Source organism: Thalassophryne amazonica, chromosome 19, assembly GCF_902500255.1.
Source record: "Thalassophryne amazonica chromosome 19, fThaAma1.1, whole genome shotgun sequence".
Classification (NCBI taxonomy): domain Eukaryota; kingdom Metazoa; phylum Chordata; class Actinopteri; order Batrachoidiformes; family Batrachoididae; genus Thalassophryne; species Thalassophryne amazonica.
The window spans coordinates 72,638,952-72,658,824 of record NC_047121.1 but is presented as its reverse complement, the minus strand read 5'-3'; the positions used below and the strand labels follow the sequence as shown (position 1 = coordinate 72,658,824).

The following is a 19,873-nucleotide window of genomic DNA, read 5'->3' as shown; positions in this document are numbered from 1 at the left end:
TTTCGCTAAGGCTTATAGTTAGGGCTGGATCGGGTGACCCTGGACCATCCCTTGGTTATGCTGCTTTAGACGTAGATTGTGGGGGGGTTCCCATGATGCACTGTTTCTTTCTCTTTTTGCTCTGTATGCATCACTCTGCATTTAATCATTAGTGATCGATCTCTGCCCCCCTTCACGGCATGTCTTTTTCCTGTTTTTTTCCCTCAGCCCCAACCAGTCTCAGCAGAAGACTGCCCCTCCCTGAGCCTGGTTCTGCTGGAGGTTTCTTCCTGTTAAAAGGGAGTTTTTCCTTCCCACTGTTGCCAAGTGCTTGCTCATAGGGGGTCGTTTTGACCGTTGGGGTTTTTTTATAATTATTGTATGGCCTTGCCTTACAATATGGAGCGCCTTGGGGCAACTGTTTGTTGTGATTTGGCGCTATATAAGAAAAAAGTTGAGTTGAGTTGAGTTGAGTCTTCCGTGCCCTAATATCTATGTGTGGTGCAAACTTGGCAAGAATCCATGAAGTAGTTTTGACGTAATACTTCAAAGCATATATAAAGTAAAATCTTGATCCAGAATCTGGATCACCTCCAAACTTTCATGTAGTCGTCCATGTCCTAATATCTATACGTGGTGAAAATTTCGTCAAAATCTGTGCAGTAGTTTTGAAGTAAGTAAGTCCCTTCGGCTGCTCCCTTGTTTTGCACTCGGGGTCATCACAGCAAATCCAAGGTGGATCTGCATGTTGAATTGGCACAAATTTTATGCCAGATGCCCTTCCTGACGCAACTCCACATTAATGGAGAAATGTGGCAGGGGTGGGATTTGAACCGGGAACCTTCTGCACTAAAACCAAGTGCATTAACCACTTGGCCACCACCAGTTTTGAAATAATCCTGCTAAAAGACAGATAAATAAATTAATTTGAAATTGAATAAATAAACGCCAATGATTTTATTAGGTCCTTGGCGGCTGTAATTAGTTAGTTTCTACCCCAGAGTAAAAACATGACAGCAACTTCCTTGCAACTAGGAACAAATGGTTAGTTGCTGGTGATTACAGTGAATCATGTCACTGACAGCAACCGACTGCAAGAAGCTGCGGTGACTTACTGGTCACATGTAGATTGAGCATGCATTACCCTTAACCTCCACACGACTGTGTTCCATTGCAAGGTGACTGTACAGGTTGCACTGAGAGGCACACTGTCTCCAAATGACCGTGGGCCAACTTGGATCGGGTGCCTTCACTCTCAGACAAATTGTTGAAGGTTGCCAACAATTGCTGGTTCTTTTATAAATGCAAACATATTTCCCACATGTTGCAATCAATTGGAGTCACCCTGCAACCTGCTGCAAACTATGCATATATGAGTGATGCACAGATCAGCTTTAATGTTATTTGAACCCATATCTACAGATAAATCATCTAACTGGTACCTCTGGTCATTATTACAATGATTCTAATTCTCTGATATTCTAAGAATAGTGGCATTGGGCTAGTTTGTCAATGAAATGTGTCATTCTCTGTCCATGGGTCTGCCTGCCTGCCTGTCTGTCTGTCTGTCTGTCTATCTATCTGTTTTTCTTTGCTGAACCTATATGTTGACATGTGGCAAGTGGAACAGGCAGGATGGATGCAGTGAGAATGTGGTAATTTGTGTAGTGTCATGTGATTGTAATAACTAATTTGAAGTGGTACACATGTAATCATATGTCTGGTGGGAACATAATATACAAATAATGGATGGTAAGGAGTCCAACATAGAGAAATACTGGATGAAGAAAAGTTATATTGGACGAGGTGTAGCTGAGTAACTTTTCTTCATCCAATATTTCTCTATGTTGGACTCCTTACCATCCATCAATTGTTATGTTCTCCACCCCCCTCCCAAATTAAGCACAACTACAAAGAGTCAAGTAAATTAGATCAATTTATTTTGTTGTGAACAGCAGATGAATGCTTCTAAAATGTCAGTAGCGTGCTTGTCTACCTTCTTAGTGTTTTTGGCATCCTTGGAGTTCAATATTTCCACCAGTTCTTCCTCTGTGAACTCAGCAAACCTCGCTGGCAGACGATTTTCTGCTGTTTGTTGCCATTTTTTCAACCAGCGTCTGTCAGCAAGTTACTGACCTCCGCTACGTCATTAGTGATGTCATCTCATGAATAATTGTATGCCGCGCTCTGATTGGCTAGCTGTTGGCAGTAAGCTCTAACGCTGTTGGTCAGTGGGAACCGATCCAATATAACTTTTGGTCCTGGCCTTTTTGGATCCCTTTGGATCTAACATAACTTTCTGGTGCCAAGCATGCCAAAATACAGGTAAATGATGGACAGAAAGGCTAATCTGTGATTGGCTATTGCAATCTGAGTGGAGAACATTGGTAAATAAATGGACTGCATTTATATAGCGCTTTTCCATCTGCATCAGGTGCTCAAAGCGCTCACATTCACCCCGATGTCAGGGTGCTGCCATACAAGGCACTCACTCCATACCGGGAGCAACTAGTGGATTAAAGACCTTGCCCAAGGACCCTTAGTGATTTGAACCAAGGATCCTCTGGTCTCAAGCCCAATGCTTTAACCACTAGACCATCACCTCCATGATATATTACATCCAGCTGTCAGAATGTTTTAGGTTTTTTTGTGTTGCTTGGGCTGATGACACATTCTTGTCTTCTTTCCAGAGAGCCGTGATGTGATGTGATGAGATCCAGGATCAGCCATAATAAATACCCTCAAACCGAATTTACTGCATCGACGGCAATCGGCAGCAACAGATTTGTACTGTTCCCCTATTTGTTGCAGTCATTCGCTGTATTATTGCATGTAATTGCCAACTTGCCTCGTTCACTTGCACACCGACAGGAGAACGCTCCCACACCCACTTCATCTTATGACTGTTTTATCGCCATCTAAATGCACAACGGACCGCGGAGGGTGACAAACCACATCGCCATGTTGGACGAACCCTTTTCAGGAATTCATGGTTGCAACGTGATAGCAAAGTGATTACATGCAGTCCCGTTAATTTGGGTTATGCCGCAGTCTCCAACCACTGTTTTTTTTTTTTTTTTTTCTGGTGTGACTGAGGCATTCATGGGACTTTGCCTGTAACTTTACTTTTTTAGCGGATGATCTTTTAATCTTGACTCTGTCTAGTTCTGCAGAAATGTATTGCATTCTTGTCACTGCTAAAATATGTCATGTTACAGATTTGACTAGGTGGATGCTGGGAAATGCTCCAGAAAAGACAATGATTAAATGCATTAAGGGCATTTTTAATAACATTTTCCATTTACTCTGCCATTTTTTTTTCTGTGTGTGTGTACTTTAGAATGATTGTTGCCTGTTTTGCATGTGTTTATCAGGTACCACAGCCAAGCATGTGGTGTTCCTGGCGGGGAACACGGCAAAACACGGCCTGCGCTGCAAAGCCTGCAAAATGAGCCTCCACCACAAATGTGAGAATGGAGTGGGACAGCAGCGCTGCATGGGCAAACTGGTAAGAAGCGCAACATCAAACCTCAGTGACAAACAGAAAAATACAAGCTATAAAGACAGTATGGTATGTAGTAGGCTTCACTTTACCAGGCTGTGAAAATCTAACCTCCAATAACGTTATTGCTGATGTAATTTTGAGTAAAAAATATTGGAGTTAGCTGATTGTTTCCCATCAGAATGTGCTTATTCAGATATCACACTCTTATCTGTGAGGTTGCTGGTACATCTGTGACCACCATCCATCCTCGTCATCAGCGTTATATCATAGTTCTGTCGCTCGCTGTGTTAAATATTAATTATTCAGCACACACTTTGTAAAATACTAACTGCTTCTTCAGCATTGTTGAGTTTTGTCAAGCTTTGCTTGCCAAGCAGTGTGATCCAGTGACCTCGCCATCCAAAAAATGTAAGATGTAACAGGTGGTTGTCAGTGCTCTGTCCTAGATAACGCGACATTAAAAAAAAAACAAACATTAGTTTATCATCCTTGACATCAGAAAAAAAATGATGAGGGTGGGCATTTGTTTTTCTTCTTACAAACAGGTACATACGTCATTTCAAACCTGCAAAATGACACATACAGCACTTGCATGCCAAGTGAGGAATTGAAAATATCGTGGAGAAGCTTGAATCTTCGACTAGACTGGGTTGCTTGATGCGAGGACTTCTGTCTTGACTCTTGTAGACAAGAAATCCTTTCTTGTCTACAAGAGTCAAGACAGAAGTCAGACTACCAGAGCAACAATTTTAGCTGAGGAAGCTTCTGCGATTTGAAGCAAAACGTCCTCGCGTCAAGCAACCCAGTCCAGTCGAAGATTCAAGCTTCTCCACTATGGAAACCACCTGGACAACTGAGAGCCTTCACAGAAAAATTGAAAATATCACCTATTTTTAAAATAAACCAATTTGATTCAATTTATTTCATTTATATAGCACCAAACCACAACAAAGCTGCCTAAAGGTGCTTCACACAAGTAAGGTCTAACCTTACCAAATCTTATTTCCATGTTAAATACAGTCAGTGTACTGCACACTAGTAGCATGATATACATGCATACTGTGTGTAAGACGGACCAACTGACTGTGTGGTTGTCAATGACAACAAATGACAAATTCCAGGCCCAGTTCTGTAAACTTCGGCGGTCTTCTGCAAAAGCATACTTGTCACCTAGTGGATGTGCTGTTTTTTTCTCAGCTGTACTGCCACCAATGAAATTCTGCAAAAATAAAAAATGAAATTGATGCAGGCTGATTTTGGCATATGGGTGGGGATGATAGACTAATGGCAATGGGGCCTAAGGTGGGATGTTGGATTAAATGTTTCTAAAGTGGGGATTGATAGGGCTGTAGCCCCTGCAAAAATTTCAGTAGTCCATTCAGCCATTTTCTATACCTGTATAGTGGCTGCACACTGCGTTGTGTTGTTTTGACTCTGCCTATTCGCTCCCCTTAGGACCCCAACTCACGATCCCTGGCATGGGAGGTGGACTCTCTAACCAGAAGGCTAAAACCCAGGGCACTGGCCTTGTGACCAGATTCCAGGTGGGAATCAAACCCACGACCTTCTTGCTTTGAGGCAACAGTTCTAACCACTAAGGCACTGTGTTTCAATAGTTGCATCACACAAGAAACTTTCAAATAAATGTGCAGCATTAATTTCTAACCAACAGCACCGTTCTCTGATTGATCCAGTCGTATAAGGCCCCCATGGTGCAAAAACGTAATAATAATATTGAGAATATAAATCTGTATCATGGATCGCAGACTCTTGTCTCTGCTGATCAGTTCCCCACTTCTTCAGATATACATCTTGTCGCTACCATACTGCTGGTGCTGGTGCTCTCTGGTGCTCAAAATTTAATAACATTTCCTCAAAATGCATCTTGAAAAGCTTAGATATTGGACATGTATGCTTCAAACAATATTATAGAAGTTCTATCAGTCAATTTTCTTGGTCTGTATTTCATTACCTAAAGGCTAAAAGTCTGGAATTAGATTACCAACCCCTTCCACTGGCGCTTGAAACATCACAATAGCTCGATCAGCTTTGCACAGATGGAAAAGCACATCCCTGCCCACCAGATTGGGTTGACTCAGTGATCCCTTCTTACATAAATTAATGAGCGGATGAGGCCTCTGTTCAGCTACAGCTCCCTGGTGACCTGCAGCAGGATGAAGCAGGTACAGATAATGGATGGCTGAATTATTATTATTTTATTTTAGGATCAGGCATATCACTTCAAGAAATAAACTGTTAAAAAATACAGTAAATACTCTCTGACATATGAAGTGGCATCCAGATTTGGCTGATACTGGAGGAAGTCTAAGCCATGACGACATGACACCATACCATGTGCAAACAGGAGCAATTAAATATATATAATCAAATATCGCTCCACTTGTCAAATCAAATCAAATCAATCTTATTTATATAGTGCCAAATCACAACAAACAGTTGCCCCAAGGCGCTTTATATTGTAAGGCAAAAGCCATACAATAATTACAGAAAAACCCCAACGGTCAAAACGACCCCCTATGAGCAAGCACTTGGCAACAGTGGGAAGGAAAAACTCCCTTTTAACAGGAAGAAACCTCCAGCAGAACCAGGCTCAGGGAGGGGCAGTCTTCTGCTGGGACTGGTTGGGGCTGAGGGGAGAGAACCAGGAAAAAGACATGCTGTGGAGGGGAGCAGAGATCAATCACTAATGATTAAATGCAGAGTGGTGCATACAGAGCAAAAAGAGAAAGAAACACTCAGTGCATCATGGGAACCCCCAGCAGTCTAGGTCTATAGCAGCATAACTAAGGGATGGTTCAGGGTCACCTGATCCAGCCCTAACTATAAGTTTTAGCAAAAAGGAAAGTTTTAAGTCTAATCTTAAAAGTCGAGAGGGTGTCTGTCTCCCTGATCTGAATTGGGAGCTGGTTCCACAGGAGAGGAGCCTGAAAGCTGAAGGCTCTGCCTCCCATTCTACTCTTACAAACCCTAGGAACTACAAGTAAGCCTGCAGTCTGAGAGTGAAGCGCTCTGTTGGGGTGATATGGTACTATGAGGTCTTCACTTCACTTTATTATTTATTTGAGCAAGTTAAAAACATTTATCTATTGCGCACATTCATCTTTTAGAGTCCGTACATTACTCAAAGGGAGTAGGATGAAGTAAAACTTATATTTTCTACCCCCTTTCACATGTATTATTTTCGGCTGTGCAGACAAGAATAAATAAAAAGATTTGAGATCATACATACCTATATAAACACACACCTTGCATTATACATATCAACATATATTTACATAAATACATTACTTCTATACACAAATACCCTTGCATACACCAATACACACACTAGATTCAATGAGATTTGATAATATAACAATTTTAACCCACATACATGCACCCATGGGCACCCATGTACCCCCATGCACCCATGCAGATCCCTAAGATAAGATGGGACCTGATGATTCAAAACCTTATAAGTAAGAAGAAGAATTTTAAATTATATTCTAGAATTAACAGGAAGCCAATGAAGAGAGGCCAATATGGATGAAATATACTCTCTCCTTCTAGTCCCTGTCAGTACTCTAGCTGCAGCATTTTGAATGAACTGAAGGCTTTTCAGGGAACTTTTAGGACAACCTGATAATAATGAATTACAATAGTCCAGCCTAGAGGAAATAAATGCATGAATTAGTTTTTCAGCATCACTCTGAGACAAGACCTTTCTAATTTTAGAGATATTGCGCAAATGCAAAAAAGCAGTCCTACATATTTGCTTAATATGCGCATTGAATGACATATCCTGATCAAAAATGACTCCAAGATTTCTCACAGTATTACTGGAGGTCAGGGTAATGCCATCCAGAGTAAGGATCTGGTTAGACACCATGTTTCTAAGATTTGTGGGGCCAAGTACAATAACTTCAGTTTTATCTGAATTTAAAAGCAGGAAATTAGAAGTCATCCATGTCTTTATGTCTGAAAGACATTCCTGCAGTTTAACTAATTGGTGTGTGTCCTCTGGCTTCATGGATAGATAAAGCTGGGTATCATCTGCGTAACAATGAAAATTTAAGCAATGCTTTCTAATAATACTGCCTAAGGGAAGCATGTATAAAGTGAATAAAATCGGTCCTAACACAGAACCTTGTGGAACTCCATAAATAACCTTAGTCCGTGAAGAAGACTCCCCATTTACATGAACAAATTGTAGTATATTAGATAAATATGATTCAAACACCGCAGCGCAGTGCCTTTAATACCTACGGCATGCTCTAATCTCTGTAATAAAATTTTATGGTCAACAGTATCAAAAGCAGCACTGAGGTCTAACAGGACGAGCACAGAGATGAGTCCACTGTCTGAGGCCATAAGAAGATCATTTGTAACCTTCACTAATGCTGTTTCTGTACTATGATGAATTCTAAACCCTGACTGAAACTCTTCAAATGGACCATTCCTCTGCAGATGATCAGTTAGCTGTTTTACAACTACCCTTTCAATAATTTAAGTAATGGTTTAATTACTGCCACCTTAAAAGCCTGTGGTACATAGCCAACTAATAAAGATAGATTGATCATATTTAAGATCGAAGCATTAATTAATGGTAGGGCTTCCTTGAGCAGCCTGGTAGGAATGGGGTCTAATAGACATGTTGATAGTTTGGAGGAAGTGACTAATGAAAGTAACTCAGACAGAACAATCGGAGAGAAAGAGTCTAACCAAATACCAGCATTACTGAAAGCAGCCGAACATAAAGATATGTCTTTGGGATGGTTATGAATAATTTTTTTCTCTAATAGTTAAAATTTTATTTGCAAATAAAGTCATAAAGTCATTACTAGTTAAAGTTAAAGGAATACTCGGCTCAATAGAGCTCTGACTCTTTGTCAGCCTGGCTACAGTGCTGAAAAGAAACCTGGGGTTGTTCTTATTTTCTTCAATTAGTGATGAATAGTAAGATGTCCTAGCTTTATGGAGGGCTTTTTTATAGAGCAACAGACTCTTTTTCCAGGCTAAGTGAAGATCTTGTTGTGTGGGCCGCTGAAGAGGAGGTACTGCTGGCCCACCACCACCAGAGGGAGCCCTGCCTGAAGTGCGGGCTCCAGGCACCAGAGGGCGCCGCCGCCCCACAGGAGCAGCCTCGGTAACAGCTGTCACCCATCACCTGAGACAGCTGACGGCAATCATCAGTGGGGTATATCAGCAGGACGGCATCTCCACCTCATCGCCGAGATATCGTTTCTACCGGAGAGGTAACATATCGAAGCAAACAGAGTACATATTGTTTGACTGAGCTAGTTTATTGGATTACTGTTCCAACGAGAGGTGGAGGTACCTTTCCTGCCGTTCGGAGTTCTGGGTGCAAACGCGCCCCCATCTAACTGTTCTTTGTTCCTCGCCATTAGTACCAGGTCCGACACGCGGAGGCAGTGGCCACCTGGGAGTTCGGGACTTGGCGGCTCCAGTATTCCCGGGGACCTGTGGCGGAGGAAGCCGTGTGGTTCCGGTCTTACCTTGGAGAGGCGTCTCCTATCTTCGAGCCTGCCCACACGACACTTTTGTGAATTGACTGTTGTCCATTTCTGTAATTGGTTGTATTCGTTGTGCACATTCACAACAGTAAAGCGTTGTTATTTTGGCTTACTCCATTGTCCGTTCATTTGCGCCCCCTGTTGTGGGTCCGTGTTCCTACACTTTCCCAACAGGATATCTCGGCCAATCGTCATGGATCCCGAGGGGCGTCAACCGGCTGTTGAACGGCCAATGGAAGAACAAGGCGCACAGGCGTCCGCAGGAGGGGTAATCGGTGAGTTGCAGCGGATCCTCACCACTTTCACGACTCGGTTGGACTTGATGGCCGAGCAGAACGCCCTCCTGAACCGCAGGGTGGAGGCTCTCGCCGCGCAGGTGGAAGCGCGCCCTCCGGGCGCCGCTGCGGCTCTCCCTCCCGTAGACCCTGTGCGTGACAGCGACGTTCCACTGGTTGTCCAACGACCCCTCCCACCTTCCCCTGAAGCATACATAAGCCCCCCAGAGCCGTACGGAGGCTGTGTGGAGACGTGCGCGGATTTCCTTATGCAGTGTTCGCTCGTCTTCGCACAGCGTCCCGTCATGTACGCGACCGACGCTAGCAAAGTAGCTTATGTGATAAATCTGCTTCGTGGTGAGGCACGCGCTTGGGCTACAGCGCTCTGGGAGCAAAGTTCACGGCTCCGTCTGACATATGATGGGTTTGTGAGGGAGCTCAGAACGGTGTTCGATCACCCTAATAGAGGAGAGACCGCTTCAGCCGTGCTGCTGTCAATGAGACAGGGGCGCCGGAGCGCAGCTGCCTATGCAGTCGACTTCCGCATCGCGGCTGCGAGGTCCGGCTGGAATAGCACTGCCCTCCGCGCCGCCTTCGTAAATGGACTGTCGTTGGTCCTCAAGGAGCACCTGGTGGCTAAGGACGAACCGCGGGATTTAGATGGGCTTATCGATCTTGTCATACGATTAGACAATCGGTTAAATGAGCGCTGTCGGGAACGAGACGAAGGGCGTGGCCAGGCACGCGTCGTCCCTCTCCCTTCCGGTTCCGACCGCGTTCCGCCCTCCCCACGCTCCACGGCCCCTGCGCTCCGTGCGATCACAGCTCCCCCTGCTGACGAAGCTATGGACACGAGTAGGGCAACATTTAGGGCACCGGTCACACAAAGGAGGCTGGCCCGCGGAGCGTGTTTTGTTTGTGGCTCGATTGAGCATCAGGTAAGAGACTGCCCCGAGCGGTTAAACACCAACGCCCGCCCCTAGACACTGGGCTGGGGGGGGCCGAGACGTTCACGTGGGACACACCCACATCGCCACACGACTCCCAGTTACAATCCTTTATGAGGATTTAACCTTGAAGGCCCCAGCACTGGTGGACACGGGCTCAGAAGGGAATTTGCTTGACAGCAAATGGGCCAGGGAGATAGGGTTCCCTCTGGTGGCGCTTACCTCGCCTGTGCAGGTACGGGCGCTAGATGGCTCCCTACTCCCTCCAATCACTCACAAGACACCACCAGTAACTCTGGTGGTGTCGGGGAATCACCGGGAGGAGATCGAGTTTTTTGTGACTCCGGCCACCTCCCGTGTGATTTTAGGTTTTCCCTGGATGTTGAAACACAATCCCCGGATCGATTGGCCGTCCGGGGTAGTGGTTCAGTGGAGCGAGACCTGCCATCGGGTATGTTTAGGTTCCTCGGTTCCTCCCGGTTCCCAGGCCAGGGAGGAGGTCAGAGCCCCGCCCAATCTAGGGACGGTGCCGGTGCAGTACCATGACCTTGCGGAGGTGTTCAGCAAGGATCTGGCACTCAACCTTCCCCCGCACCGCCCGTATGATTGTGCCATTGATTTGGTTCCAGGCGTTGAGTTCCCGTCCAGCAGGCTGTACAACCTCTCACGACCTGAACGCGAATCAATGGAGACCTACATCCGGGACTCTCTGGCTGCCGGGTTGATCCGGAATTCCACCTCCCCGATGGGTGCGGGTTTCTTTTTTGTGGGGAAAAAGGATGGCGGATTACGTCCATGCATCGATTACAGGGGGCTGAACGAAATCACGGTTCGTAACCGATACCCCTTACCCTTGTTGGATTCGGTGTACACGCCCCTGCATGGAGCCAAGATATTCACCAAGCTTGATCTTAGGAATGCGTATCACCTGGTTCGGATCCGGAAGGGAGACGAGTGGAAGACGGCATTTAACACCCCGTTAGGTCATTTTGAGTACCTGGTCATGCCGTTCGGTCTTACAAATGCTCCCGCGACGTTCCAAGCATTGGTTAATGGTGTCTTGTGGGACTTCCTGCACCGATTCGTCTTCGTATATTTAGACGACATACTCATCTTTTCTCCGGATCCTGAGACCCATGTCCGACATGTACGTCAGGTCCTGCAGCGGTTATTGGAGAACCGGCTGTTTGTTAAGGGCGAGAAGTGTGAGTTTCACCGCACCTCTTTGTCCTTCCTGGGGTTCATCATCTCCCCCAACTCCATCACTCCTGATCCGGCCAAGGTTGCAGCGGTGAGAGACTGGCCCCAACCCACAAGCCGTAGGAAGCTGCAACAGTTACTCGGCTTTCCGAATTTCTACAGGAGGTTCATTAAGGGCTACAGTCAGGTTGTTAGCCCCCTGACAGCCCTGACCTCACCAAAAGTCCCCTTCACCTGGTCGGATCGTTGCGAGGCCGCGTTCAAGGAGTTGAAACGGCGCTTCTCGTCTGCTCCCGTTCTGGTGCAGCCCGATCCTAGTCGCCAGTTAGTGGTTGAAGTGGACGCCTCGGACTCAGGGATAGGAGCTGTGCTGTCCCAGAGTGGGAAGACCGATAAGGTCCTTCATCCGTGTGCCTATTTTTCCCGCAGGTTGACCCCGGCTGAACGGAACTATGACGTCGGCAACCGAGAACTCCTTGCGGTGAAAGAGGCTCTTGAAGAGTGGAGACACCTGTTGGAGGGAACGTCCGTGCCATTCACGGTTTTCACTGACCACCGGAACCTGGAATATATCAGGACCGCCAAGCGGCTGAATCCCAGGCAAGCCCGCTGGTCACTGTTCTTCGGCCGTTTTGACTTCCGCATCACCTACCGGCCCGGGACCAAGAACCAGAAATCGGATGCCTTGTCCCGGGTACACGAAGACGAGGTCAAAGCGGAGTTGTCGGATCCACCGGAACCCATCATCCCGGAGTCCACTATCGTGGCCACCCTCACCTGGGACGTAGAGAGAACTGTCCGGGAGGCCCTGGCACGAAGCCTGGACCCCGGGACTGGACCAAAGAACAGACTTTATGTCCCACCAGAGGCAAGGGCTGCAGTCCTGGACTTCTGTCACGGCTCTAAGCTCTCCTGTCATCCAGGGGTGCGAAGAACCGTGGCAGTTGTCCGGCAGCGCTTCTGGTGGGCGTCCCTGGAGGCCGATGTCCGGGACTATATCCAGGCCTGTACCACCTGCGCCAGGGGCAAGGCCGACCATCGCAAGGCTCCGGGACTGCTACAGCCGCTGCCCGTGCCTCATCGCCCCTGGTCCCACATCGGCCTGGATTTTGTCACGGGCCTCCCGCCGTCCCAGGGAAACACCGTGATCCTCACGATAGTGGACCAATTCTCCAAGGCGGCCCACTTCGTGGCCCTCCCGAAGTTCCCAACGGCCCAGGAGACAGCGGACCTCCTGGTCCACCATGTCGTCCGCCTGCATGGGATACCATCAGACATCGTCTCCGATCGCGGTCCCCAGTTCTCCTCGCATGTCTGGAGGAGCTTTTGCCGGGAACTGGGGGCCACGGTCAGTCTCTCGTCCGGGTATCACCCCCAGACCAACGGGCAAGCAGAGCGGGCCAATCAAGAGATGGAGCAAACACTGCGTTGTGTGACAGCCGCGCACCCGGCGGCCTGGAGTACTCATCTGGCCTGGATCGAGTACGCCCACAACAGTCAAGTGTCATCAGCCACCGGCCTCTCCCCCTTTGAGGTGTGTTTGGGGTATCAGCCCCCGTTGTTCCCGGTGGTTGAGGGAGAGGTCGGTGTGCCCTCGGTCCAGGCCCACCTGCGGAAGTGCCGTCGGGTGTGGCGTGCCGCCCGTTCTGCTTTGTTGAAGGCCCGGATGAGGGCGAAGACCCATGCAGACCGGCGGCGGACCCCGGCCCCTGCGTATCGCCCCGGGCAGGAAGTGTGGTTGTCCACAAAGGACATCCCGCTACAAGTGGCCTCCCCAAAACTACAGGACAGGTACATAGGACCGTTTAAAATCCTCAAGGTCATCAATCCCGCCGCAGTGAGGCTTCAGCTTCCAGCCTCACTGCGGATCCATCCAGTATTTCATGTGTCGAAGCTCAAGCCCCATCACACCTCGCCCCTCTGTACACCCGGTCCGGCACCACCTCCTGCCCGGATCATCGATGGCGAGCCGGCTTGGACAGTGCGCCGGTTGTTGGACGTCCGACGGATGGGCAGGGGCTTTCAATATCTGGTGGACTGGGAGGGGTATGGTCCCGAAGAACGCTCCTGGGTGAAGAAGAGCTTCATCCTGGACCCGGCCCTCCTGGCCGACTTCTACCGTCGTCACCCGGACAAGCCCGGTCGGGCGCCAGGAGGCGCCCGTTGAGGGGGGGGGTCCTGTTGTGTGGGCCGCTGAAGAGGAGGTACTGCTGGCCCACCACCACCAGAGGGAGCCCTGCCTGAAGTGCGGGCTCCAGGCACCAGAGGGCGCCGCCGCCCCACAGGAGCAGCCTCGGTAACAGCTGTCACCCATCACCTGAGACAGCTGACGGCAATCATCAGTGGGGTATATCAGCAGGACGGCATCTCCACCTCATCGCCGAGATATCGTTTCTACCGGAGAGGTAACATATCGAAGCAAACAGAGTACATATTGTTTGACTGAGCTAGTTTATTGGATTACTGTTCCAACGAGAGGTGGAGGTACCTTTCCTGCCGTTCGGAGTTCTGGGTGCAAACGCGCCCCCATCTAACTGTTCTTTGTTCCTCGCCAGCAGTACCAGGTTTGACACGCGGAGGCAGTGGCCACCTGGGAGTTCGGGACTTGGCGGCTCCAGTATTCCCGGGGACCTGTGGCGGAGGAAGCCGTGTGGTTCCGGTCTTACCTTGGAGAGGCGTCTCCTATCTTCGAGCCTGCCCACACGACACTTTTGTGAATTGACTGTTGTCCATTTCTGTAATTGGTTGTATTCGTTGTGCACATTCACAACAGTAAAGCGTTGTTATTTTGGCTTACTCCATTGTCCGTTCATTTGCGCCCCCTGTTGTGGGTCCGTGTTCCTACACTTTCCCAACAGATCTTCTAAATTAGTGAGACGCCATTTCCTCTCCAACTTACGGGTTATCTGCTTTAAGCTGCGAGATTGTGGGTTATACCACGGAGTCAGGCACTTCTGATTTAAGGCTCTCTTTTTCAGAGGAGCTACAGCATCCAAAGTTGTGCTCAATGAGGATGTAAAGCTATTGACGAGATAATCTATCTCACTCATGAGTTTAGGTAGCTACTCTGCACTGTGTTGGTATATGGCATTGAAGAACATAACAAAGAAGGAATCATATCCTTAAACCTAGTTACAGCGCTTTCAGAAAGACTTCTACTCTAATGAAACTTATTCCCCACTGCTGGGTAGTTCATTAAAGTAAATGTAAATGTTATTAAGAAATGATCAGACAAAAAGGGGTTTTCAGGGAATACTGTTAAGTCTTCAATTTCTATGCCATATGTCAGAACAAGATCTAAAGTGTGGTTAAAGTGGTGGGTGGGCTCATTTACATTTTGAGCGAAGCCAACTGCTAATCCTCCACCCCGGCCCGTGCTACGAGCATTCTGACAGTTAGTGATTACTTATTATGCAGATGTTTCTATGTTTCTGGCTGTCATTATTCCTGAGCATTTCAACAGGAAACACCTAAAGCAATCAGTCACAGGTTTGTTCACAGGTGTAGGTGAAAAATTGCTGTTTTTCCATGTCTGCAGACACAGTGTGCTGGGCCAGGGTCATCCCTTGCCTGCTTGCCTACGCTGATAGAACACATTGTGTTTCTCCAAGTTCACAACTAAACATTTGATCATAGCCCAGACTAGCCAAAATCCATGTTTGTAATATGGATTTGTTTTTATTATAGCAAGGGTCCTTAACGCGGCTCTCGGAGTGTGTGATGCAGAAGGCTCTGTGGGTATGTTTGCATGTGGTATCAGTTGGGGTCTCCTCCAGGTGTACCTGTTTTAATTTTTTCATTTATATAGCGCCAAATCACAACAAAGTTGCCTCAAGGTGCTTCACACAAGTAAGGTCTAACCTTACCAACCCCCAGAGCAAGTACACAGGTGTCAGTGGTAAGGAAAAACTCCCTCTGATGATTTGAGGAAGAAACCTCAAGCAGACCACAATTAACAAAACAATTTACAAAATGAATGTACAGGAAATTTTGCCAGTGCACAGGATGGGAGGCTTGCAGAAGAAGACACCACTCCCATCTCTGGATGGAGTGGCACCTCAAACCGAGAGAAAAAAAAACAAAATCAGGCATCAGAAAGACAACAAATGCAGTATAATTTGTCAGCATTAAGCAGCAAGAAAAACAAAAGAAATGCTAAGGTGACTGCCGGCCACTAGCCCTAATGCTGCGTTTACACATATTACACATAGGCAGGATGCGCCACTCCATGGCACAGAGCCCAACTAAGCATGCAATCACAGAGTTCTTCTGCTGTGGATTAATCTAGATTTTGAGGAGCAAACTGGAGCGATCTGAATTGTTCAGCATCTGATCATAAGATGAATATGGATGTGTGTGTGGAGAAAATTTGCCTCATTCACAACATGACAGAACGATGTTATGCGCAATAGCGCGCAACAGCGCAGAACATTATTCTTGACTGTGCATAATGGTTCCTGATAATTTGCCAGCATCACGTGCCATTAATCGTAATGTGTGGTAACAGGTTGCAGCAGTTCCTGAGGAGACCTGATGCCTCTGCCCTGAATTATCACGTTCGTGATCAGCGGCTAAGAATGTATACTTCATGGCATACGTGACTTGTCGTCATTATGTGCAAACGCAGCATAAGCTTCACTAAAAGACCCAGACTTTAGATAAAGTTGAGGCCGCGGCATGCTCTGTTTACTAATAAAATTAATTTAAAAGGGTAAAAACCATAGTAACATACTATGCCAGTATGCTAGCCATACGAAAGGGAGAATAAGTGCATCTTAAATCTGAACTTGAAAGTCTCTACAGAATCTGACAGTTTTCTGCTTAAACTGTAAATAAATTTCTCTCTGCATTGTATGACTGAATCCTGGTGGTCCTTGCTCAACGGTCTCAACTCAAAAATTCCACAACAACAGATGTGTAGTTTTTTCACTTTTAGTGAGGTCAGTATGCACATTTACCTCCTTTATACAACACACACATACATACATATACACACAAGAGAGGTGATTGAGAAGTTTTGAGCCTGACCCAGAAAAAAGTAGGGCATGATTCTCCATGTTTTGCATTCTGAGAAACCAACATTTCTCAAGGATGTGTGAATTTTACTCACTGGGTGCAATGTTGAGAAATGTTGGTTTCTCAGCATGCAAATATACTATTAGGTACGCCTGTGCAATTGCTTGGTAACACCAATATTTAATCAGCCAATCACATTGCTGCAACTCAATGCATTTAGGCGTCTAGACATAGTAAAGACGAGTTGCTGAAGTTCAAATCAAGCATCAGAATGGGGAAGAAAGAGGACTTACATGACTTTTAATGCGGCATGGTTGTTGGTGCCAGACAGGTTGGTCTGAGTATTTCAGAAACTGCTGATCTACTGGGACTGTCATGCACAACCATCTCTTGGGTTTACAGAGAATGGGCCGAAAAAGAGAAGATATCCAGTGAGCAGCAGTTGTGTGGATGAAAATGCCTTGTTGATGTCAGAGGGCAGAGAATGGGCAGACTGGGTGAATGAGCGACTGTGTGATGCTATCATGTCAATAAGGACCAACATCTCTGAGGACTGTTTCCAACACCTTGTTGAATCTATGCCATCAAGAATGAAGGCAGTTCTGAAGACATAAAGTCCAACCTGGTACTAGCAAGGTATACCTAATAAAGTGGCCGGTAAAAGTGGATTTGGGCTTGGGCTATGTTCTTTTTGTTATGTGTCAACGCGGGTTGAGGAGCGGACCTGCGTCTGACGGAACCCAGCGCCAAAACAACCAGAAAGCGGTTCCAAAAACAAAACAATTTTATTTTTCCCCCTTCTGTGCAATACAAAGTGTACAAAAGTAAACTGCGTCAGTCTGGCGGAGTGAAGTACGGCACGCTCTCCAGCGCCCAAAAGGATCGAAGCCCGGCGCTTCTGGACCCACGTTCACCGCCAAACACCCCCAGGTGGACACGACAAACCGACTCTGCGAAGGATAGAAAAGGTGAGGTAAGTCAGCAGCTACAACTAATATCCTTCAAAGGCACACACTATCAGCAACACATTCAGGTCTGAATTTAAGCTTTATATAAATGAGCAGCTTCTCACAACAGGTGGAGGATCATCAGTCCGCATGCCACGGCCGTAAGAAGCGAGCTGCACAATTCTCATCAATGTTCACATATACTGCATAACAAAATACCAAGTTACTGTTAACAATTATTCAGACAATCAATTCACCTCTGATGTGTGCTGACAGCATGTGTCCCTCACCCATCCTCCTTCACAGGCACGATGTGTCAAACCCAGGCGCGGTCCTCAGCGTCTCACAAATGAACATCACAAGGTCGAGTTCCCGGCAATTCTGCTTGAATCACACATGGCTTAAATGCAGAACGCCATCTCATTATCTGCTTCAACTGAAAGTCTTTAAAGTTGCACGTGAGCACCATCCACAGGTGCTGCACATCACGTTGATGAGGGTGAAGGACTCTTCTGCCAGCACCTTCTCCACAGACAATAAATCAGTTTGCATACCACCTGGAGAGCAAAGAAAAGAAAAGAACACCAAAATGTCCAGCCAAACCCCCCCAACACACAACACTTTTGACTATATGTATAAGCAGTTATGCATAGCAACAGTCAGTTTTCACAACGTTTATTGTTCAAATTAAAAGCAGACTATCCCTGTGATTGCGGGTGTCTAACATGAAGTCAGATTCCCTGACAGCGATGGTGGGCGACGTCTTGTATGTGCATCCAAATTAATCAGATCGGCTCTTGACAACAGTGTTTCAGTTACTGAGACGTACCTGAAGAAGTCAAGGTTCACTTATCTCAGCTGTGTCATTATCAGTACTGACCAAAAATTAAAAAAACAAAAACAAAACAGATTCAGATGGTCTTTTATATGAAAACCTGGAACATAACCAGAATAATTCAGTATTATAGACATGTAGTAGCAGTATAGCATTTAATGAAATAACATTCATCGTGCGAAAAAATACATATCGTCCATTACAAACTGACCACTGTGTGAATGTTTATCTAAGCTCTCTGAGAAAGTGGACGGAAAAAATGCAAAAAATGAAAATACATATTTCATAAGGACAGCTTGCATTAATCATCACACTGTGAGATGGCAATGAGGTTCACAGAGAATATCTATTTTGCTTTATGTTTTGATTTGTTTATGAAACGGATAAATTAAGGATCCATACTGATGGAAAAACTATTGATTGACCAGAACACGTGCAGGTAGAGATGGATGTTTGATAAGCTTTGGAGAAGAGAGCAGGATCTGCCAATAAGACTGTGAGTTTGTCAGAATTGGCACATGACAGAGCAGCAGCTCAGAGTCATCACAATTTTGTCCACTCACGCATGTCAGGATGTCAGATGTCTGTGTGGTATAACTGCTTAAAGGGAAACTGACATTTTTTTAAACTTTGGCTCTGTTTTTAGATGTTTTGGGGTTCATTTCTTAAGTCAGAACAAAAACAAGTTTAAGTGATGCGATATTGATTTAGAACGCAAACACTGTCACTGGCTAACTGGCAACATAGTGTCTTTGTATGGGGCAACTAAAAGCTGTCAGAGTAAACCGCTTCTTATTGCCATTGAACAGGTTAAAACATCCTTAGAATTGTCTGGTAGCATAGAGAGGATCCATACAGAGGTAAATGTGCATGTTGACCTCACTAAAAGTAAAGAAGCTATCTTAAGATGACTGGTTATACAGTTAGCAACTTACCTTAGCCTCCAATTCATTTGGTGGCGCTGCGCTTTACTGACTTACTACAAGCTGATGCCAGTGAGTTTGCATTATAAATCAATGCAGCACTGATTAAATGTGGTTTTGGCTGAAGTGAATACATAAACCCCAAAACAGTTAACTTCTGGAATCTTCTAGGCCGTTTCAAAAGGCATTCATCTTGGTGTATGTACGAGTAAATTGATAAGCTGACATTGTGATAAAAACTGAAATAAATCAATTTCTAAATTGTTATTGTTATAAAAGTATGTTTATGGAATTAAAGTTGATATGTAAAATGGAATATGTACAGTTGGGAAAAACTGAGTTTGACATTTTTTTTTTTTTAACCAAACTGCTTGTTAATTTGTATGGGACTCTGTATGGGGCAATAACAAAATTATTAATGTTTGAAATGTTATTTTTTTTCTTGTTTACATTTTGTTTATTTGTCTTTTATGACATTTTTTAAAAACTGAAAAAAATTCCGAATTTTAAATAAAATTCTGATAGTGTATTAACAACAACAATATTATACAATTATAGACTTTTGATGAGGTGTACTCGGTGAACCCCATCCTGACCAGGTCCGCATAATCACGGGTACACCTCATCAAAAGTCTATAACTGCTTTATTATATGGTAAACAAGAAAATTGGGAGTTTGTCAAACATACTAAAACTGAAAAATCAATCTCAAG

General features: G+C 45.8%; 1 protein-coding gene across 2 annotated transcripts in view; it reads left to right on the top strand.

The window, feature by feature from the left end:
* stac (SH3 and cysteine rich domain) overlaps window positions 1–19,873 on the top strand; it is a 106,780-nt gene that overhangs the window by 40,519 nt on the left and 46,388 nt on the right. For both annotated transcript variants that reach the window (XM_034195662.1, XM_034195663.1), the window contains one exon: window positions 3,354–3,487. In XM_034195662.1, coding sequence (XP_034051553.1) covers window positions 3,354–3,487 — 134 coding nt within the window. The remainder of the gene's footprint in view (window positions 1–3,353; window positions 3,488–19,873) is intronic.